Genomic DNA, 22,221 nt, shown 5'->3' with positions numbered 1-22,221 from the left:
AGGTTAGAAAGCCGTCTCACTAGATGTAGCCTACAGCATCAGAGATCCTGACTGGTGAAAACGACAAATGTTGTTGCCAGATGTGCAAAGGGGACTGAAGTCAAATGAGGGCAGAGAGTAAATACTAAACTCCTCTCAGGAAAAAGGTCACACCCACATTAACTGCATCTTTCTGTACTGTGTGCTTGCATCCGTTTCTATTGTTTCTACATTATAATCTCTACCAATGATTTCACCAGTATGAGAAGTAATTCTGCCAAAATGAACAATTATTCACATTCATACACTTTACACACATGTAAACAACCACATTTTGGACGAATACAGTTTGATTATCTATCTAAATATTTGCACGTATATTTCTTAAACCCTTCACCATCCATGCCATAATGAACATTCAAATACACAGGAGAAAGCATTGATATAGGAGGTGAGTGTAGCTTAGAAGGTGTAATTCTTTGGCAATGCTATGTGTAAATGTGCGCTCATGCCAATAAAGCCCCTTTGTATTGTATGTAATTGTATTGTATTGTGATGGGTTGTCCCTTAATGACAGGGTTTGATCACTAGCTGATCATTCTTCCGGTTCACAAGTCAATGTATCTTCAAGCAAAACACTTATGGCAAATCGATCTCTTTGCTGCCATCTGGGTGTGAATGCTGTGAGTGCAGCATATTTAAAATGAAAGAACACTGAATCGTCTCCTTCACTTTTGGAGCAGCCACATTGAATAAGCATCTTAGGTAGCATTTTTTACAAATATAATAAATACATAACCAATAAAAAAACGTATATATATACATTTATACATTTTTATTACGTTATGTTATAGGCAATAAAAGAACAACTGAAAGTATGGAAAACACAGCAGCAGGTGCACAGGGGCAGAGATGTTATGTACCTGTCTGAGAAGAGGATTCAAGCCAAACTTACCATAAAATACGAAAGCATCCTACTACATTTTACAGGCTTTAAAAGGGAAACTGTTAGACGTAAAAAAACTTCAACAAGTATGATAAAGAAATAATGTCAGGATTAATAGAGGATAAACACAGTATTGGGAATTTACTTGGGAAGATGTCGACGAGAGTATGAAATGTTCTAGCTAATTTCTTAATAGCAAAATAAATCATATTATCCTGCACAACATGTTGCACATTTCTGCTCCACACTACCTATTTTTTTATTCTGCACAGCTCTACACTTTGAGTATAGTAGCCTATATAGTATTTGTTGTTTACCGTAATCAGTTTTTCACATGATTACGTTTCGAGAAAATAATTGTCTTATTTTAATTGTTACAATAGTCTTACAATAGCTTTTAAAATAGTAGCCTACTATTAATTGCTACGTATTCTTATTGCTGTGTCTTTGTAGGCAACATTTACATCAAAGCTAATTCCTAGTATGTGTAAACCTAATAAAAACCAATTATAATTTTAATTCTGAAAGATGATTTTTGTTAATATTATTATTTAATATTTGTATTAGTCCAGATTCTTGCCAAAATATAAATTAATTTAGCCTGCAGGGGGCGCTACTTGTTTTGTGGACACGTTCTAAAACGTTAACACCGGAACCGGAAATCACAAGAGGCTTGTTGTGTGCTCGTGTGTTAGCACCACCGCTGCTTTGTAACGTACGAGAGACGCACTTACTTGAATGAAACTTGGACATTTTGAAAACAATCACATGCAGCAAAGCTGAATCATACACTAATGTGTTCAGCCTCTATATAACAGGACAGAGTGGAGACGACTCTGTGGATGTGTTTAGTCTAGTTCAAGTTGTAGTAAAGTGCGCTAAAAGCTAAAAGAATAAACTCGCACCATGGCGGATGTTACTGCCCGTAGCTTGCAGTACGAGTACAAAGCGGTAAGTAATGAGTTTTTCTAAAGAGTATAAACTAAACACACAAAGTTGTTTATCTCTGTAAGTATTTGATATGCTATTATCTGAACATCCTAACTAGCTTGCATATGTTTTTAATCCAGGCTACTCGGTGTTTAGCTAATCATTATGCTAACTAGCAGTTAGCTTAGCCGCAGTGAGTGCAGACTGGTGTCCTGACTGATCACGTTGTCTTTGTTTTGAATTGTCAGAACTCTAACTTGGTGTTACAAGCTGATCGCTCTCTGATCGACCGCACACGGAGAGATGAGCCCACCGGAGAGGTGCTGTCCCTTGTGGGGAAACTGGAGGGGACCAAGATGGGTGACAAGTCTCAGAGGACCAAACCTCAGAAGCTGGATGAGAGACGAGACAAGTCAGTCACATTTTATTGTTTTTTGTCAAATGTAAACAACAATTGTGCCCCCCATCATGAGCATAGCTTGTAGACTTGCATGGGTTATTCTACATGTCCATTGGTTCACTATGATAAGTCTCTCTGCTCAAGGTGTTTTGGATGTGAGTTTTGTAACTTTACTTGACTGCCAAATGCATTGCTTGTTTGACCTCATTCCCATGGTTCTTGATTGATATGAAAATAAAAACATCCTATTTGTATTATTAGTACATTTAGATGATAAACATGGATTGGAATATAAATTATTGTTCTATACATGAGACCCAGGGAACACTATGCAGTTTCATTTTGACTTGTTGAACTGCGAACTTTTCAAAAGCAAGTTTGAAAAATATGTACATGCCTGTTTTAAAGGCTCTGCAATGGGTTTCTAATTTTGTACAGAAATGAATTGATGACTGGAAAGGTATAAAAGCTAAACATTTCTGTGGTACAGTTTTAAGCACATTTGCAGCAAGCGTCTGAGGAATCTAATTTTAGTTTATTTCCCGGTGTCTGCTGTGACTCTCCCCTTAACACTTTTCTTTTTATTGTTTTCTGCCTTTGCAGGAGGCGAAAAAGAGACGAGGACAGACACGACATCAACAAAATGAAGGGCTTCACCCTTCTGTCTGAAGGGATTGATGAAATGGTGGGCATTGTGTACAAGCCTAAAACCAAAGAAACCAGAGAGACCTATGAAGTGTTGCTGAGCTTCATCCATGCTGCTTTGGGAGATCAGGTCAGAAAACAATAAATCACCTGTTTTTGTTCAAATGTCAGCTTGTGTTTTTCATCAGTGCCTGAAACCTTTTTTGACCTGGTTGTTATATCTTGTTGCAGCCACGTGATATTCTGTGTGGAGCAGCTGATGAAGTATTAGCTGTGTTGAAGAATGATAAAATGAGGGATAAGGAAAGGCGACGTGAAGTCGAGCAGCTTCTTGGGCCTGCTGATGACACTCGCTACCACGTGCTGGTTAATCTGGGCAAGAAGATCTCTGACTACGGAGGGGACAAAGACTTACAGAACATGGGTATGCATGTAATGCACTGGGAATAACTGTCAAATGTATTTTAAAAGACTTACCGATGTTGTCAGTAAATTATGTCAGATTTCATGGAAATAGTCTTGTGATTGCATCTTTCCTTTTCAGATGACAACATTGACGAAACATACGGCGTGAATGTCCAGTTTGAATCTGATGAAGAGGTACTGGCTTTTTGCGTATACTTTAAAATAACTCTAAAGTTAGCTCTCATTTTTGGATAAAAGTTACGATATTAAAGTTGATTGTTTCATAGATGTTCTTTTAAATCCTTTTTTATTCAGGAAGGGGATGAAGATCCGTTTGGAGAGGTACGAGACGAGCACTCGGATGAAGACAGCGAAGGAGAGGAGGCAGGAGTGGGCAGCGCTCTTTCAGCAAATGTAAGTGAAACATTTTTACTGAATTAAACCGGCATTTTTAGCAACATGTTGTACCTTCACTGAACAAAGATAATGAATGAACTACTCTTTATTTAGCTGGGGGCCACAGGCGATGTGATGACCGTGAAGAAGAAAGATCTGCACCCTCGAGACATCGATGCCTTCTGGCTCCAGCGTCAGCTCAGTCGCTTCTATGATGACGCCATCGTTTCTCAAAAGAAAGCTGATGAAGTCTTAGAAATCCTCAAGGTATGTTTGACATGTTTTCTAATGTGTGTTTCTATTTAGCATATATACATGTATATACTTTGCAGACTAGCTCACCCATTGTGTCTCTGTATTCCAGACTGCCAGCGATGACAGAGAATGTGAGAACCAGCTGGTGTTGCTGCTGGGTTTCAACACATTCGATTTCATCAAAATCCTCCGCCAGCATCGACGCATGAGTAAGTCAGGGGTGTAAATGATGTAGTTTCATGCTTTAGGATCTTTTCCATAAAAAATGTTTTTGAATAACTATTTCCCTTCTGACACACAGTTCAGTATTGTACCATGCTGGCAAGCGCTCAGAGTGAGGCAGAGAAGGAGAGGATCACTGGGAAGATGGAGTCTGATCTGGAACTGTCAAAGATTCTTTACCAACTGCAAGAGACGGAGAAGGAAGATATTATCCGGGTAAGACCTGTTGCTCTTTAAAGTCCGCAAGAAAATGGTATGAGAGTATCTTTTTAGTTTGGTCGATTATATCTTTTATTCATGGGTTTTTGTGTTCTTAGGAGGAGCGATCTCGCAGGGAGCGGTTGAGGAAGTCTCGTGTTGATGACATGGAAGCGATGGACATTGACCATGGAGAGGTAAATACTTTCAACTTCATATGATGCAAGCTACATATGATCTTTTAACATAATGCTAACCCACGACTACAGCATTGGGATAGTATTATGGCATCAGGAAAGAGGCAAGCGGTCAGAATACACTCAAGATGACATTTTTCTTTTCGTCCTACAGTCGGTGGCTTCTCGACAGCTGCTGGACCTTGAAGACCTGGCCTTCACACAGGGCAGCCACTTCATGGCCAACAAGCGATGCCAGCTGCCAGACGGCTCGTTCCGCAAACAGCGCAAAGGTTATGAAGAGGTTCACGTGCCTGCCCTCAAACCCAAGCCCTTCGCTGACGATGAGGTTTGTTGGTTAATTGAGTCATGCTGGAAAACGTGTCATTGCCACGTGACAATAAGCGGTGTATAGATGTGTTCATGACTTTCATTCTGCATGTTATTGTGTCATCAGGTGCTGGTTCCCATTGAGAAGTTGCCCAAGTATGCACAGGCTGGATTTGAAGGTTTTAAAACCCTGAACCGTATCCAGAGCAAACTGTACAAGACCGCCTTGGAGACGGATGAGAATCTGCTCGTGTGTGCACCTACGGTAAAGAAACGTAGTCAAAGCCAAAAGCATTGTGATGATTTGTCCACAGGTAAAACTCCTCCTATAATTAGTATTATTTGTGCACACAGGGAGCTGGTAAGACCAATGTTGCTCTGATGGCAATGCTGAGAGAAATTGGAAAGCACATAAACCTGGATGGAACCATCAATGTGGACGACTTCAAAATCATCTACATTGCCCCCATGCGCTCTCTGGTACAGGAGATGGTGGGAAATTTCAGCAAGGTGAGCCCCGCCTCTGTCCCCAAGAGATTTATATACTTGAAATCAAGTCGTTAATTTCAGTCACTGTGCTGTTTTGGTGTTTTACTCACTTTCCCTCTTTACACAGCGCTTGGCATCATACGGCATCACAGTCTCTGAGCTGACCGGGGACCACCAGCTCTGTAAAGAGGAGATCAACGCCACTCAAATCATCGTCTGCACCCCTGAGAAATGGGACATCATCACTCGTAAAGGCGGAGAGCGTACCTACACCCAGCTAGTGCGGCTCATCATCATTGTAAGTGCTGTGAATGTCTCGATAAAAGGTTCTGTCGTATAAAAAAAAAAACCTAGTTTAGTGCATTTTCATTGTGTGTGCGGATGATTTAACGTTACATTCTCATGCGCAGGATGAAATCCACCTTCTGCACGATGACCGCGGACCCGTGTTGGAAGCTCTGGTGGCAAGGACCATCCGAAACGTGGAGCTGACCCAGGAGGATGTGCGTCTGCTCGGCCTCAGCGCCACACTGCCCAACTACGAGGATGTGGCTACCTGCCTGCGGGTCGATCCTGCCAAGGGACTCTTCTACTTTGATAACAGGTATGCTATTCAGACTGTCAAGAAATGGTCACGTCATCAGGGCTAAACAAAATGTGTCTTTGGATAAGTCAAACTAACAACTCGCTTGCCCGATCAGGATACAACTATGTGTTTGATAGTGAAGATGGAAGTTATGAGCCATCTTGCCTCCTCCTTGTATCTGTTGAGAGTAGAACATGCAGTCCCATCAAAATGGTGTTTGGTGAAAATGTGTGTATGTGCTGTAAACAAGTTAGCATCTTGATAATTGTGGAAGCTGGACATTAATTGGCTGGCGTTACAAGATGGGGAAACTCCCATATTCCTAACTACTAGATCTGTTTTTTCTTCTTGTTTGCACTTGTTGAATACTCATCTCTGATAACCACATTCTTTTCCTATGTAGTTTCCGCCCTGTTCCCCTGGAGCAGACTTATGTCGGCATCACAGAGAAAAAGGCCATCAAGCGTTTCCAGATCATGAATGAGATCGTCTATGAAAAGATAATGGAGCATGCTGGAAAGAACCAGGTGAGTTCTAAGGGTCTAAGGACAGAGGGTGTCGTATTGTCATACTGATATTCTGTACAAACTGTGAAGTCCACTGAGAAAAATGTAACATTTATGATATTGGGCTATATAAATAAACATTGATTGATGATTGATTCTATGACTTTAAAAAACACAAGTAAAAATGACTGACTCCATCAGAATCAGAATCATGATGCCTTTATTAGTCCCACCAGAGGGGAAATATGCATAGTTACAGCAGGTAAAAGAGCCACTGACAGCTTAATGTTACATATGTTAAATATGTAACATGCATTTTTTTTTAAGTACTAAGTTATGATATAATTAAAAAAATATATAATAATAAAAAAAAACACATCCTGTAACAGTTCTTAGGATTTAGCAGCCAGCTATATTACACAGTTATTAACGGCATCTATATATATTGCACATCTAGCACATATTGCACATAGCTGGTTGGTATTTAACAGCAGCAAGTTACACAATTTACAAAATACACACCTTGTAACAGTTCTGAGGATTTAGCAGCAAGGTATATATTACATATATATACGCATGCAGTTGCCCTACAATACTGGTTCAACAAGCCCTGATCAACAAAGTGTTACCAGATTTGAGAGACTTTGACATTCTGTTGTCTCCATCAGGTGCTGGTATTTGTCCACTCCCGGAAGGAGACAGGAAAGACAGCGAGGGCCATCAGAGACATGTGTTTGGAGAAGGACACGCTGGGCCTTTTCCTCAGAGAGGGTTCGGCCTCTACTGAAGTGTTGAGAACAGAAGCTGAGCAGTGCAAGGTAGGAATGCAAAGTCCAATGGATAGGCACATTCAAAGTGACTCTAATACTTTGTGATTACCCTGTTAGACTTACACCTGAACTTCCTCCTCCAGAACCTGGAACTGAAGGATTTGCTGCCTTACGGCTTCGCCATCCATCACGCTGGTATGTCCCGAGTGGACCGTACGCTGGTGGAGGATCTGTTTGCTGACAGACACATCCAGGTTCTGGTGTCCACAGCTACTCTGGCTTGGGGTGTCAACCTGCCGGCTCACACCGTCATCATCAAAGGGACTCAGGTGTACAGCCCCGAGAAAGGAAGGTGGACTGAGCTCGGAGCCCTGGACATTTTGCAGGTAAGTCTGTGCTGGCTGGATGCTCAAGTGCAGGAAAGAGTGCTTCGGACGTCTCACTAATGGTAATAACCTGATTTGTTCGGTCTTATTCAGATGCTTGGTCGAGCTGGACGTCCTCAGTACGACACAAAGGGAGAGGGAATCCTGATCACATCCCACGGAGAGCTGCAGTACTACCTGTCGCTGCTCAACCAGCAGCTGCCCATAGAGAGCCAGATGGTGTGCAAGCTGCCTGACATGCTCAATGCTGAGATAGTGCTGGGCAACGTGCAGACTGTGAAGGTCAGTAGCATGCGCAGACGCGTGATCAGATGAGGAGCTAATCAAATATTCCATTTCTTTTACAATTGCTGTCATTTCTCATGTGTTTGTTCTATCAGGATGCTGTGAACTGGCTGGGCTACACCTACCTGTATGTGCGTATGCTCCGCAACCCCACCCTGTACGGTGTCTCCCACGATGACCGGAGTGCAGACCCCCTGCTGGAGAGGCGCAGGATTGACCTGGTGCACACAGCAGCCAATGTCCTGGACAAGAACAACCTTGTCAAATATGATAAGAGGACAGGAAGCTTCCAGGTATGCTCCTCCATCAGTGATACTCTTTTATATATTTGTTTATGATTGCTCTTAAGTTACTAAATAGTTTGACTTCATGATTTTAACGGTTGAGCTTTCTGCCTCTTTTCCTGAAGGTTACAGACCTGGGACGCATTGCCAGTCACTTCTACATCACTCATGACTCCATTCAAACCTACAACCAGCTGCTGAAGCCCACCCTCAGTGAGATTGAGCTCTTCAGAGTCTTCTCACTGTCCTCAGAGTTCAGGAACATCAACGTCAGAGAGGTATGGTGGTTCAGCTAAACTCCCAACATCACTTTGATCGTTTAACAGGCTGAATTTATTTAGATTTGACTGACTGTGTCTTTTAGGAGGAGAAGTTGGAACTTCAGAAGCTGCTGGAAAGAGTTCCCATTCCTGTGAAGGAGAGCATCGAGGAGCCCAGTGCTAAGGTAGCTTCCATAACCTGTGATCAGTTTATAAGAATGACACGGAATTACCATCAATTAGAGTAGTAAAATGCTTTTATGGTGTGCAAACTAAGTGTCACTTGATTTTCTTTTCTGTCTAATATAAGCATAAGTTATTGAATTCCAATAAAAAAGTTCCTCTTGTATTTTGTTTCTTATCCTCTCAGATCAACGTGCTGCTCCAGGCGTACATCTCTCAGCTCAAACTGGAAGGCTTTGCTCTCATGGCCGACATGGTGTATGTTACACAGGTACGAATGAACCTTGTTTTTTTATTCAACTTTAGTTTTATATTCCTCTCAAAAATGCAGTTTTTACACTTTGTTTTCTTCGGTTGTACACATACATGTCTGGTCTGTCAACAATGTATATTTCCCCCGATAAAATGGAAAGTTATTGTTCTTGTTTCTAAAAACTGAAGTTGTGAGATGAATTTCTATTTTCTGTACGTCTGTCTCCCAGAGTGCTGGAAGGTTGATGCGGGCCATTTTTGAGATCGTTCTCAACAGAGGCTGGGCTCAACTGACCGACAAGACCATGAATCTCTGCAAGATGATCGACAAGAGAATGTAAGTCTTCCACAATAGCTCTAGCTTTGTTTTGTCTGCAGAGGCAGTTCGCTGATGTTCTGTGTCCCTGCTCTCCACAGGTGGCAGTCCATGTCCCCGCTGCGACAGTTCAAGAAGCTGCCAGAGGAAGTGATCAAGAAGATCGAGAAGAAGAACTTCCCCTTTGAGCGTCTCTATGACCTCAACCACAATGAGATTGGTGAGTTTTCTTCCCTCTTACCACATGGGCCCTGAATGTCCTCCTCAGCCAGGAGAGTCACTAGAACCATTCATTTCATGTTTCAGGGGAGCTGATCCGAATGCCCAAAATGGGGAAGACCATCCACAAGTACGTCCACCAGTTCCCCAAACTGGATCTGGCTGTCCACCTGCAGCCCATCACCCGCTCCACGCTGAAGGTGGAGCTCACCATCACGCCCGACTTCCAGTGGGATGATAAGGTAAATATAGCCATAATGTGCTGAACCCTCAGTTTTTCACAGGGTTAGCATGAAGTGATTGAATTGTTCAGAATTTGAAATGACTCCGCTTCCTTTGGTTGATTTGAATTCTGGGGCATTACTGTCACCACTTAGCTGCATGCTCTTACTTTTTCTTTCCTTCCTTGACTTGACGAGCTTGTTACTAATCCTAACTATGCAAGGGAAATGTAAATTCATTGCACTTTTTGAAATGTTAAGACAAATCCTGAAGACAGTGGGCTGGGTAAGGGAGACAGGGGTCTGCTAACTTAGTACTCCCCACCAGGTTAATGTAGCCAACTATTACACACACAAAAAATTATTGTTTTGTATCTGTCAACAGCTCATCTTGTATCCTACGGACAAAACTGCGTGATCCTTAGTAAACACTTGATAGTCCATGGCTTGTATCTGGTAATATCTGTATTAACACCGTTGTTGCTCGTAGATTCATGCGACCTCTGAGGCTTTCTGGATCCTGGTGGAGGATGTGGACAGTGAGGTCATCCTCCACCACGAGTACTTCCTGCTCAAAGCCAAGTACGCCCAGGACGAACACCTCGTGACTTTCTTTGTCCCGGTGTTCGAGCCTCTGCCACCGCAGTACTTCATCCGCGTGGTCTCTGACCGATGGCTCTGTGAGGAACTCCTTGAAACATTTCTCACAGTATTCACACATTTAGAAAACGCATTTCAAACAAGCGGCTAATTTTTTTTCTGTTTCCATTCAGCCTGCGAGACTCAGCTCCCAGTGTCGTTCCGTCACCTGATCCTCCCTGAGAAGTACCCCCCACCCACTGAGCTGCTGGATCTGCAGCCGCTGCCCGTCACGGCTCTCAGGAACTCCGCCTTCGAGGCGCTCTACCAGAACAAGTTCCCCTTCTTCAACCCCATCCAGACACAAGGTACAGAACAAGAACAACAGATCAACCACATTTTCCATCATCATGTTATCAAACGATGGCTTTCTCTGGATGTTGTTCATTATGTTCTTGTCTAAGTTGTGTTGTTTCCGTCCCTCCAGTGTTCAACGCTGTCTACAACAGTGACGATAACGTGTTTGTGGGAGCTCCTACCGGCAGCGGGAAGACAATCTGTGCTGAGTTTGCTATTCTGAGGATGCTGCTGCACAACGCTGAAGGTCGCTGTGTCTACATCACACCGATGGAAGCGCTGGCCGAACAGGTAAGAAGTTATTTAGAAGTTGGAAGTGTGCTTATATCAAAACTAACATTACTGTTCTTACTCCTCAGTCCCGTCAAAAGTGGGGATGAGAGGGCGTTATGTTTAAGAGTTGACCCAGACTTGTGAACTTGATTTTTTGAAAGGTTAACGCTTTAGGGAATTTTGACAAATTTGGCACAAATGTCCTTTGAGAATTAAATCATAAAGATAAAAGAGGTTAAAGGACACGGTCACTCCTCTCAATGACTTATTATGCTAATCGGGGCAATTTCAAACAAATGTCCAATAGGATAAAACAATGAAGTTATGACCTTTTGGACAAACATGGATATAAACTGCAACCTGGCTGATTGGCAGAGGCATAAAACCGCGAGGCTGTAAATCTAGTTTCCATCAAACAAAACATTTTTTTCTGTCAATCCTTTGTCACTCAGGTGTTTATCGACTGGCACCAGAAGTTCCAGGACATCCTGAACAAAAAGGTGGTGCTGCTGACGGGAGAAACCAGCACAGATCTGAAGCTCTTGGGAAAGGGGGACATTATTGTCAGCACCCCCGACAAATGGGACATCCTGTCTCGTCGCTGGAAGCAGAGGAAGAACGTCCAGAACGTCAGCCTCTTCATTGTGGATGAGACTCACCTCATTGGAGGAGAAAATGGGGTAAGAAAACAATACTTACTTTGTTTGTTCTGAGAGTCAGTTATTTTCTGTCATACACCTTAGTTTGTGTAAAAGTCATTTGTCGCCGTCAGCATGTTAACACCCTTTGTTTCTTCTCACTAGCCTGTGTTGGAGGTCATCTGCTCCAGGATGAGGTACATCTCCTCTCAGATTGAGCGGCCAATCAGAATCGTGGCCCTCAGCTCGTCGTTGTCCAACGCCAAAGACGTGGCTCACTGGCTGGGCTGCAATACCACGGCAACCTTCAACTTCCACCCCAACGTCAGACCGGTTCCTCTGGAGCTGCACATCCAGGTGTGTAACCCTGAGCCAGGCCACAAAACTAGGGATAGAATGCCAAGACATTTGCGTCCTGATTTCCTATGGGTGTTGGAAATCGTTGAAAACATCTGTATTTAAATGTGTTTTTGTCAAGATTTGAAAAGGCTTAGATTTGGTACCAACAGAGGACATCTTGTTGTGTTTTTCTTTAATGTCACAGTACTGTAGAATGTTCTCACCAAACATAATTTTGGTTGATTATAGCTCTATTACATCTGATTTATTGTGGTGAAGAAGTTATCAGTGTACTGTGTGCACCATAAATAACGATATGCTTTACCACAGCTGTAAGGTGGTGAAATCTAAATAATGCAACCTAATGTGCTTTAAAAAGTGCTTGAATTGCAGTTTATCAAAGCTAGTGATTTGCTGTTAACTGTTCTAATGTCGTTCAGGGCTTCAACGTGAGTCACACTCAGACTCGCCTGCTGTCCATGGCTAAGCCGGTGTACCACGCCATCATGAAGCACTCCCCCTCCAAACCGGCCGTGGTGTTCGTCCCGTCCCGCAGACAGACTCGCCTCACAGCCATCGACATCCTCACCTTCTGCGCCGCGGACGTGGTTCCTCAGAGGTCAGTCACAACAATGAAATCCTGCCTGATGGTGCTGATGTTGCTGTTACACGAATAATAAATGCGTTGTCTCTCTGTAGGTTCCTGCATTGCACCGAGAAAGACCTCGCTCCGTTCTTGGCGAAGATAAACGACGCTACTCTGAAAGAGACCCTTGCCAACGGCGTGGGCTACCTGCACGAGGGCCTGTCTGCCACCGAGCGCAGGATAGTGGAGCAGCTCTTTAACTCCGGTATGTCTCACTCCTGCTCTGCATTTACTGCTCTGTCTATTTAGGTTTAGGAATAAGTAATCCTGTTTGACCATTTTGGTTCCTCCTCTTTTCTACAGGCGCTGTTCAGGTGGTGGTGTCCTCTCGTTCACTCTGCTGGGGCATCAACATCTCCGCACACCTCGTCATCGTCATGGACACCCAGTACTACAATGGCAAAATCCATGCGTAAGGCTCCAACTAGTTAATGTTGTTGTGAATTAGTGTACTGTGAGTAGTATGTACTGTGTTGGTGACATTGTCCTCCTGTTTCTCTCAGATATGTGGACTATCCCATCTATGACGTCCTCCAGATGGTGGGCAAGGCCAACAGACCGATGCTGGATGATGAGGGCCGCTGTGTGATCATGTGTCAGGGCTCCAAGAAGGTAGAGATGCTTCTGTCATGTTCTGTTTCTAAAGCTTACTTGGACAGCAAAAACCTAACCGCTTCCTTTCCCTTTCTTGACAGGACTTCTTCAAGAAGTTCCTGTACGAGCCGCTGCCGGTGGAGTCTCACTTGGACCACTGCCTCCATGACCACTTCAATGCTGAGATCGTCACCAAGACTGTGGAGAACAAGCAGGACGCCGTGGACTACCTGACCTGGACATTCCTCTACCGCCGCATGACCCAGAACCCCAACTACTACAACCTGCAAGGTAGGTCTCATCCTGTCTCAGCCATGGCTTCTTTAAACAATTATCCAATTCATTACCGGAATTTCTAAAATAGCCATAAACTGTAAAATACTAAAGTATTGCCTGATTGTTATTTCTGACACAAAACTCATCCTATTGCCATCAATGAATGAAACGGAGAGAAGTGCTGTTTTAAAGTGTTAACAGTCAATATGTATTTTCAGTGTTTCATGATTTATAGCATTACAACTGATATACAAGTTGTTTCTACTTCAAACCATGATTGATGATTTCTTAGAGGGGCAGGACTTGTATATTAGAGTAAAAAAAGAGTGGCAGGAGCAGGAAACAACTTGGGGTTCAGAGGGTTAAATATTGTTTTACCCTAACTGGTTCAGATGATGGGAACGATATGTAACTTAAGAGTTTTGTGTTTCCCTCGTCAGGCATGTCCCATCGTCACTTGTCGGACCACCTCTCTGAGCTGGTGGAGCACACGCTGCACGACCTGGAGCAGTCCAAGTGCATCAGCATCGAGGACGAGATGGACGTCGCTCCGCTCAATCTGGGCATGATCGCTGCGTACTACTACATCAACTACACCACCATCGGTTTGTTCCGATACAACTGTCCTATCATAGTTCATCTGATCATAATGCACGCCATAGATCCTTTCATTGATTCTCCTTTAACTGACTTGTTGTTCTGTTGGGTTTGCAGAGTTGTTCAGCATGTCTCTGAATGCCAAGACAAAGATCCGTGGATTAATCGAGATCATCTCCAACGCTGCGGAGTACAACAACATTCCCATCAGACATCACGAGGATTCACTCCTCCGACAGGTAAGACAAACGGAGCCCAGATGTAGATTACCACTGTTTCACAAATACATGAACCCTGACTGATGTAACACCGTGTCTTTGTGTTTCAGTTGGCACAGAAAGTTCCTCACAAACTGAACAACCCCAAGTTCAACGACCCCCATGTGAAGACCAACCTGCTGCTGCAGTCTCATCTCTCCAGGATGCAGCTGAGCGCCGAGCTGCAGTCGGACACGGAGGAGATCCTGAGCAAGGTACAGGCTCATGCTTAGTTCAACTTTTCAATAACCAATTCGATTTATATACATTCCGAAATGCTCATTTGATTTTTAGCCATTCACAATTTTCTTTCTTTCAAAAAACTACTATCGACCGCTTTTTATAGCTTTTCTCTCCTAGAAAATTGATATTTACAGAATATTGGGTTTTTATTTTAAGATTTATATATGTTTCTCACTTAAACAAATAAAGGTAGCCCAGGTTAATGTTTAAATAAAATCCAACAAGTAAAGTCCTGTATATGCCTTTAATGCAATATTCCTTTTTCTTCGAAGAAAACACATGCAACATAGTTGTATAACATGGTTGTTCCAAATGTTTATCTGCCATTGTTTCATCGCAATGTGCGTGGGACGACACTCTTTCCACGTTACCTGAAAAAGGGAAAGACTTTGGCTGTTGATTCCTGTCTGCATGTCTAACGTGCGCGTTGTGTTTCAGGCGGTGCGTCTGATCCAGGCCTGCGTGGACGTGCTCTCCAGTAACGGCTGGCTCAGTCCTGCGCTAGCGGCCATGGAGCTGGCCCAGATGGTGACCCAGGCCATGTGGTCCAAGGACTCCTACCTCAAACAGCTGCCCTTCTTCACCTCAGAGCACATCAAGCGCTGCCAAGACAAGGTACACAAGTTACAACTAACAAAATCCTAAAATGACAGCTCTTGCTTCAAAACTATTTCACATGGATCATATTGAAACTGACCACTGTATCCCTGCTCCTCATCAGGGTGTGGAGAGTATCTTTGACATCATGGAGATGGAGGATGAGGAGAGAACGGCTCTGCTGCAGCTCACAGACGCTCAGATGGCCGACGTGGCTCGCTTCTCTAACCGCTACCCCAACATCGAGCTGTCGTACGAGGTGGCCGAGAAGGATAACATCAAGAGGTTTGTGTGGACCCTGACATTTACAACTGATCATGTCACAAAAAGAAAAAAATACAGACCACTGCTAGACAAGGATTATGATGTCTATTTTTCATAGTTGTGATATATATGTCCATGTTCCTTCACAGTGGCAGTCCAGTGCTGGTCCAGGTTCAGCTGGAGAGAGAGGAGGAGGTCACCGGACCCGTCATCGCACCTCTCTTCCCACAGGTAAATGACTTTTTAATTTGCATTTTACATTTCCAGGAGTCTCTATGTACAATCATTGTATTTAGGGCTGCAACAAACGACTAATTTGATAATCGATAAATCTATCGATTAATGAAACGATTAATCGACTATTCGGACTATTACTGTATGCCTTGCACAATTTCTCAAACGCTCTTATTTAGCCATCAACTTTTAGATGTAGCTTGAGGTTGTTTTAGGCATGTGGAAACTAACAATGAAGACAATAAAGATGAATACTTGATTCAAAAATACATATATTATTAAATTAACTAAACACATTTTGAACAAAACTAACATTGCTTTTTATTTAAATTAAATAAATAATATTTCACATCAAAAGAAACAACAATGTTTTAACAAATCGTATTAAATAATCTGATGACAGAACTGTAAACAGAATAGCTGAAACTTTAACAAAATAAATAACTCAGTTTCCTCTAATCATTAACCCATGTTTGTATCATTGAGTTAACTGCGTGTGTTGCTGCTAGCACATAACACCTGACGTGGAAACGTTACTCGTGGATGGGGCTACAGAGAGTCGAACCCGGTGCATTCCTCTGTCTGAATGTTTAGACAAATTGCTCGTGTTACCGCCCTTACATGCTAAACTCTTATTGCACTTTTGGCAACGAGCATCGAGACGGGTAAAGTTTAACCACACCTCGGAGCGCGTTCTCTCCGCATCTCCGCAGTGTGTGCTGCATGTAGCAGCTGTGTGTGTGTACACTGCCCCGCCCCCTCGCACACAGACGGGGAGAGAAAGATCTCTCTTCTGGATTGGAAAGATCGAAAATACATCATAGATGCATTTTTTTGTCTTTTTGCATATTGGAAACGAGTTGGCGATACTAAGACTGCGATATAATGCTTATGTAGCAACAATACATGACATGTATTTTTTAAATGTCTCCGGTACCGATAAAAAGACCAATAACGTTGGAGCTTAACGGCGCGTAAAACACACGTGATGACGTCACCAACGAATCGACGACTGAATTAGTTGGCAACTAATTTAGTAATCGATTTTAATCTATTAAGTCGATTAGTTGTTGCACCCCTAATTGTATTATCGTAGGCCTCTGTGAGAGATGAATCTTGAGGCATCATGTTTTTGGGTTGTCTGTCCGTATATCCCTCTCTCTCTTTAACTTAATATTTCAGGAATTCATTGAGGTTTTTTTCTTTATAGATTTGGGATAAATTGACTCGATATGATTTCATGGGTCTGATAGATTCACTGTGACTTTACAAAAAAGTACAAGAATACATGGGATTATTATCCTCACAGATGTCTAATAGGATAACATTTGAAAGTGGAGACATTTTGAATGACCAAGTATTTAAACTGCTGCTTGACCAGATTTTATTTTTTAATGAATCTTCTTTTTCGTTGCTACAGAAACGTGAGGAGGGCTGGTGGGTGGTTATCGGAGACCCCAAGTCCAACAGCCTTATCTCTATCAAGAGGCTGACTCTGCAGCAGAAAGCAAAGGTCAGTGAGAGCCACACATATTCTACAACCATAACATGTTCTTTAAACAAACAAGAGGCCTCATTTTGTTTATCTGTCATGCTTCTGCAGGTGAAGCTGGACTTTGTTGCCCCGGCGATGGGCGTTCACAACTACACCCTGTACTTCATGAGCGACGCCTACATGGGCTGTGACCAGGAGTACAAGTTCAGCGCGGAGGTGAAGGAGGCTGACAGCGAAGGAGACAGTGACTCAGACTAATCTGTAACTGAGCGTTGCTTCTGCATCGTTTTGTTTGATATCGAGAGGGATCAGGTGTTTTTTTTTTTTACTGTAGATATTCTGCCTGATCTATGGCCCTTCACTTTGTCTGTATGCTTCTATCCCCATGTGAAAATAAGTCATTTTATTCAGTCTTATTTGATATCACCTGAATGATGAACACCAGTCTAGAATCAAAGTGTACAGGATCTGTATTGCCGGTACAAACTACTCACTGAAGCCCAAAGCTGGGTTTAGTAGTGAGTGTATTAAACTTTGATCTAATGTTTGACTGAAACTGTTAAAGATCGGTAAAATAACCAACAATTATAAAGATGATCTGCCCTATTAAGTTAGTGATAGTATGCTCTTATTCTAAATTGGGTCTATCAATGCAAAGGAAAAACTGTCCAGTTTTATTTGTGGTTTTGTTTATTATGAAATGTAATTCTTAGACTGGTCTAAATGTTTTTAGTATGATGTCTGGAATATTTTTTGCAATAAAGAGAAGCCAAACAATTGTTTTTAATCATTTATTTATATAAACATGAAATATCAATAATTAAGCTTTTAAAGAAATATGTAGACTCACAAAGCAGATCTGCAGAAGCATTATTATCATCAAATAAGAAGCAGACATGACGTGTTAACGCACTGTAATACCGCCAAACTATCAGATGAGCTGTAAAGTTGAATGCACACTGGAGACCACATTTCCCAGTGTAGCTAGCGACAACATGTGTTCAGTGTGAGCTTCATGTGGGTCAGTCTTCTGGCTGAAACCTCCAGATGGTGATGTCTCCGTCGTCGCTGCAGGAGGCGAGGAGTCCCGCCTCCTTGGGGTTCCAGGACACACAGTTGACGTCCTGGTTGTGAGCTCTGGTCACCTGGGCAGCGAGAGAGAACACGGGCTGCTCCGGGTCAGCCGTCTCGTCCTCCATGAACACTCTCACTGCATCGTCCCCGCAGGCGGTGGCCAGCGCGCCTGTCAGCCGACACCTGAGTACAGAGAAAGGTTATTCTAATGAGCGGACTAATTCCGGTACTTGTGGGTTATCTGACGCCACATTTTTGTTTTTCAGACTAAATAACCCTTAGGATTAATGTTTGTTATTTGGAGAAAGGAAAAGTTCATGTGGAGGAGCCAGCTACCCGCTACTAAAAAGTGGCAACAGATAACCCACAAGTACCACATTCCTGTAAATATCAATATGCTTAAAATTATATCATTTTATTTAATGGAAGTTTTACATAACTTATTCTCACATATATGCAGCTGATATGTCCATTGATGATGACATGTATTACCTGTGTCAATTCACCATCTGCAACAATATGAGTCAGACAGTGTGTTTTACACATTTTATTTTTGTAGGAGCCAGGAGAAGATAACAAATCTTATTTTGCCTGACTCGCTTAATATAAAGAAAAAACGAAAAATACTGTGTCGTTAACAATTATTTAGCGAATACTAACAGTAACATAAGAAAGGAAAAATCTAGTGCCATGCACCATTGAACAACTGATCAAAGTGGATTACCTGCCACTTTATATAGTCTAATGAATCTTTATTTATGTATTTCCTTGAACTGAGAAAGTTCTGTAACTCAACTAAACCTTTAAAAGGTAGGGTAGGTAAGAATGGAGAAACCAGCTAGAATTTGAAAGTACACAACCGAAAAAAATCTGCCCCTTCCTTCAGACTTCCTTACAGAGCCCCTCCTCCAACACACAACCCGCACATGACCAATGAGGGCACGAGATGGAAGGCTGACAGGCAGGTAGGCCATTCAATTATCTGCCGTGGGCCGAGGCAGATAATTGGACTAGCTTTTTACAGCGCCACGGCTTCCAAAGATGAAATATTTGTATATATTTATTGTCAAAGCATTTCATGTATTCATTGCTATCGGGATGTTAAGAGCATTCCATGGAATATAACAAAAAGTGTTTCTGAAGTGAATTACCTACCCTACCTTTAAGTTTCTAGACCCTCAAATGCCACATCTTTCTTGAGGTTATCAAGATTATATCTGTGGTGAAATAAATATATCGTTTTCCACGACATGGCAGAGAAAGAGAGGCATTGTTAGACCAATGTGATGAAATGAGTTGTGACTGTACAATAAATAAAATAGAGACAGGTCTTACCAGGAGATATCGTACACTGTTCGTCCGTGGAACCCAGACAGAGTGCAAACACACTTCCACGACAAGTCTCCTGTTCAACATGCAGAGCAGGGGGAAAATATGTTACATAAAAAAACTAGCAAATGTTAACTTCTTTTTTTTAATTTACTTTGACAAAGAAGTGCAAAAAATGATAAACCAAATTATTCATCACAAATAACACAGTTGACAAAAAATATCTAGTGTGGCTGATTTTAACTGCAGATAAAAAGACCTGTTCATGTGGAAACTCACAACACACATGTTTAACTTTGGACCTGTCTGAAATTTGATTGGGTTGTCAAAAAGAGCTAAAAGATGCCATGTTGTATGAATAATTAAATCGCATGGGATTATGTGAGCTTCTTCACTCACAAAACTCTCATCAATATTCAACATAAAATGATATCTAGTTCAATGGTTGACTGACTAGTTTAAATTGTTAATGGAATTTTAAACAAGCATAATGCTAACTATCACTATCAACCCACCCTGTTCACTTTGGTTTGGAGACTCTTTCCAAATCTTGACGGTGCGGTCGTCGCTGCAGGAGGCGAGCCGCTCTCCAGACGGATCGAACGCCAAACTCCAGACTGTGGAGGTGTGTCCCTGCAGCGTGGCCTTACACTCCCAGTCATCGTCCTCCTCCTTGTAAATACAAATGTTGTTGTCGTAGCTAGCGGAAGCCAGGAGCTGTACGAACACATGGCAAATCATTTGATAATGGAGCAACACATTAAGACAGTAAAACAAAAATAAATATATTTTTGTATCATCATTACACTTCGATAATGCACTCTGAGACTTTTTTGAGTTAGTTGCTTGAGTAGGTAATCACACTTTAAAAATAAATTGTTTTTGTATTGGGGCCTTTTGTTTTAAGTTCAATGTTCAATATGTTCAATTAAATCATATTACAAATAAACTCCTTAAATATGTTTTAATTCAGTAAACATATATTGTCGTTTCATGTTTTTTCTTTTATCATGCAGCTGCAGTGCATACAGCAGAGGGTGACCTACCTCCTGGTTTGGATGCCACACGATATGCTTGACATCTTGTGTGTGAGAGTTCACAACAGTTACACACTCATACTCGTCTTCTTCATCCACTGTGAAACACAAAGGAAAAGAGATCATAAACACATAGACAGGCACAGATCCGGAGGTTTGTTGATTTCGTGCTATGAATTAGATGAAATAATACATCTGAGGTGTGAACACAAACCTTCCCACACCCAGACGCTCTTGTCTCGGCTACATGTTGCCAGCAGGTTCCCTGAAGGGGCCCACGCCACACACTTCACCTCGTTTTCATGTCCTTCCAATACTGTCAAACTCTAGAAGAATGTATGAAACTCTGAGTTAAATCAACAAAATGTAAAGCACAATCAAAGTGAAAACTAAAGATCTCATCTAACCTCAAAGTCATCGTTCTTCTTTTTCCAGATGCATGTGGTTGCATCAAAGCTGGCAGAGGCCAGATACTTCCCACAGGGAGACCAGGCCACCTTCCTCACCGTGCGCTGGTGTCCGTCCTGAAGCACAGTCTTACAAACCCAAGAGTCTCCTACACAGAGAGAAGGTCAGGAAGGGGGTCAGCCATCAAAAATAAACCCATACCTTTTATAATTAAAACTATTCACACCAGGGCCACACATACAAACTAAAAGAAGAATAAGAGAAGATAAATAAATACAAAAGGTGATACAAATTCAAATATAATATGTATCCAAAACACAGGCTTATATTTCCTCCTATTCCTATCAGCAGAGTAAATCATATAAACTACTTTCTAAAATTGGTTTCTGTAGGTATACAAGTAAACCGTATATCCTGTCAAACTGTTCCTCATTTTATTTATTGTAATGTCATTATTTGTGTATTCAGTATGAAAGCATCGTAATTTTGCCGCTTCTTAGTGTTTATTAGTCAGATAGCATACAGATGTTTATCTTTTTAGTTATTGAGATGTTTATAATGTTTATTTTCTACTCTTTTTCATTTTCACATGATGTGTAATGCCTTGTTTTATCATGCTGCTGAGACGAAACAATGTCCCAATTTGGGATCAATAAAGTATATCTTATCTTAAATGTAATGAAAAAATAATTCAGGCTTATACGATATCTCACCCTCCAGTCCCCAGATCCGGATGGCCTTGTCCCCCCCGCAGGAGGCCAGCAGGGTCCCGGTCGGGTTCCAGCTGACGAACCAGCAGCGGGAGTCCGGGTGAGCGACCAGCTTCTGGACCGGAGTCAGAGACGGCTTCATGACCGGGCTGAGAGGGACGCTTTCTGGGTACTTTAGATATCCGACCCGCTGTTCACTGACAGCAGCGGACAGATACACAGACGACACCCCGCGCTGTAACAGCCCACACAAACTAGCGATGTGACTGTCCTAAATAACACATATAAACCTGAAGAGGATTTTCTTTAAAATACTGTATTTGCAGAAATAACAAAGTTCAACAGTTCACAAAAACAACGATGTCGGAAATGCCGCCATCTTTGCTCATCCGGTGCTTTACGCGATGCATTGTGGGGCTTTTCATTTTTTTGCAGTACACTTATTTTAATATCACACAAGTTCAACCAAGCAGAGGTGGTTGGTAGACGTACTCAGATATTGTACTTGAATAAAGGTAGAAGTACCGTAGTGTAGAAATACTCTGTTACAAGTAAAAGTCCTGCATTCAAAATGTTATCCAAGTAAAAGTACAAAAAGTATAAGCATCAACAAATGCTTAAAGTACCAAAAGTTA

At 42.1% G+C, this 22,221-nt stretch overlaps 2 protein-coding genes across 2 annotated transcripts; one reads left to right on the top strand and one right to left on the bottom strand.

Moving 5' to 3' along the window:
• The first annotated feature begins 1,831 nt into the window (after positions 1–1,831).
• On the top strand, positions 1,832–17,807 carry snrnp200 (small nuclear ribonucleoprotein 200 (U5)). Its single transcript, XM_034212453.1, has 44 exons — positions 1,832–1,876; positions 2,104–2,267; positions 2,859–3,030; positions 3,132–3,324; positions 3,445–3,500; positions 3,621–3,719; positions 3,816–3,968; positions 4,066–4,165; positions 4,258–4,394; positions 4,496–4,573; positions 4,728–4,901; positions 5,010–5,147; positions 5,237–5,392; positions 5,499–5,669; positions 5,782–5,975; positions 6,361–6,484; positions 7,132–7,281; positions 7,377–7,619; positions 7,713–7,901; positions 8,000–8,197; positions 8,314–8,466; positions 8,553–8,633; positions 8,819–8,902; positions 9,114–9,220; positions 9,301–9,419; positions 9,506–9,660; positions 10,130–10,319; positions 10,413–10,586; positions 10,706–10,866; positions 11,301–11,528; positions 11,652–11,843; positions 12,266–12,444; positions 12,525–12,676; positions 12,775–12,883; positions 12,975–13,083; positions 13,167–13,356; positions 13,782–13,946; positions 14,056–14,177; positions 14,267–14,410; positions 14,877–15,053; positions 15,160–15,320; positions 15,449–15,530; positions 16,954–17,046; positions 17,137–17,807. The coding sequence occupies exons 1-44, from the start codon at positions 1,832–1,834 to the stop codon at positions 17,284–17,286; spliced, it is 6,411 nt and encodes a 2,136-aa protein (XP_034068344.1). The 3' UTR covers positions 17,287–17,807.
• On the bottom strand, positions 17,806–21,999 carry ciao1 (cytosolic iron-sulfur assembly component 1). The gene is made up of 7 exons (XM_034212454.1): positions 21,590–21,999; positions 20,876–21,024; positions 20,683–20,794; positions 20,478–20,566; positions 19,947–20,148; positions 19,438–19,507; positions 17,806–18,285 (listed from the first exon to the last, which is right to left on the bottom strand). The coding sequence occupies exons 1-7, from the start codon at positions 21,726–21,728 to the stop codon at positions 18,051–18,053; spliced, it is 996 nt and encodes a 331-aa protein (XP_034068345.1). The 5' UTR covers positions 21,729–21,999; the 3' UTR covers positions 17,806–18,050.
• Positions 22,000–22,221: the final 222 nt, after the last annotated feature.

The sequence above is a fragment of the Gymnodraco acuticeps genome, unplaced genomic scaffold, assembly GCF_902827175.1.
Source record: "Gymnodraco acuticeps unplaced genomic scaffold, fGymAcu1.1, whole genome shotgun sequence".
Classification (NCBI taxonomy): domain Eukaryota; kingdom Metazoa; phylum Chordata; class Actinopteri; order Perciformes; family Bathydraconidae; genus Gymnodraco; species Gymnodraco acuticeps.
The sequence above is the reverse complement of the archived record's forward strand: the minus strand, read 5'-3'. Positions and strand labels throughout refer to the sequence as shown.

What these genes read in the sequence shown, in the direction of transcription:
- ciao1 (XM_034212454.1), bottom strand. Translation starts at nt 21,728, where the DNA reads ATGAAGCCGTCTCTGACTCCGGTCCAGAAGCTGGTCGCTCACCCGGAC. An exon ending in AGAAGAACGATGACTTTGAG is followed by an intron (nt 20,795 to 20,875) that starts GTTAGATGAGAT and finishes ACATTCTTCTAG; the next exon opens with AGTTTGACAGTATTGGAAGG. An exon ending in GAGCGTCTGGGTGTGGGAAG is followed by an intron (nt 20,567 to 20,682) that starts GTTTGTGTTCAC and finishes TGTGTTTCACAG; the next exon opens with TGGATGAAGAAGACGAGTAT.
- snrnp200 (XM_034212453.1), top strand. Translation starts at nt 1,832, where the DNA reads ATGGCGGATGTTACTGCCCGTAGCTTGCAGTACGAGTACAAAGCG. An exon ending in TGGACATTGACCATGGAGAG is followed by an intron (nt 4,574 to 4,727) that starts GTAAATACTTTC and finishes TTCGTCCTACAG; the next exon opens with TCGGTGGCTTCTCGACAGCT. An exon ending in CTCTTCTACTTTGATAACAG is followed by an intron (nt 5,976 to 6,360) that starts GTATGCTATTCA and finishes TTTCCTATGTAG; the next exon opens with TTTCCGCCCTGTTCCCCTGG.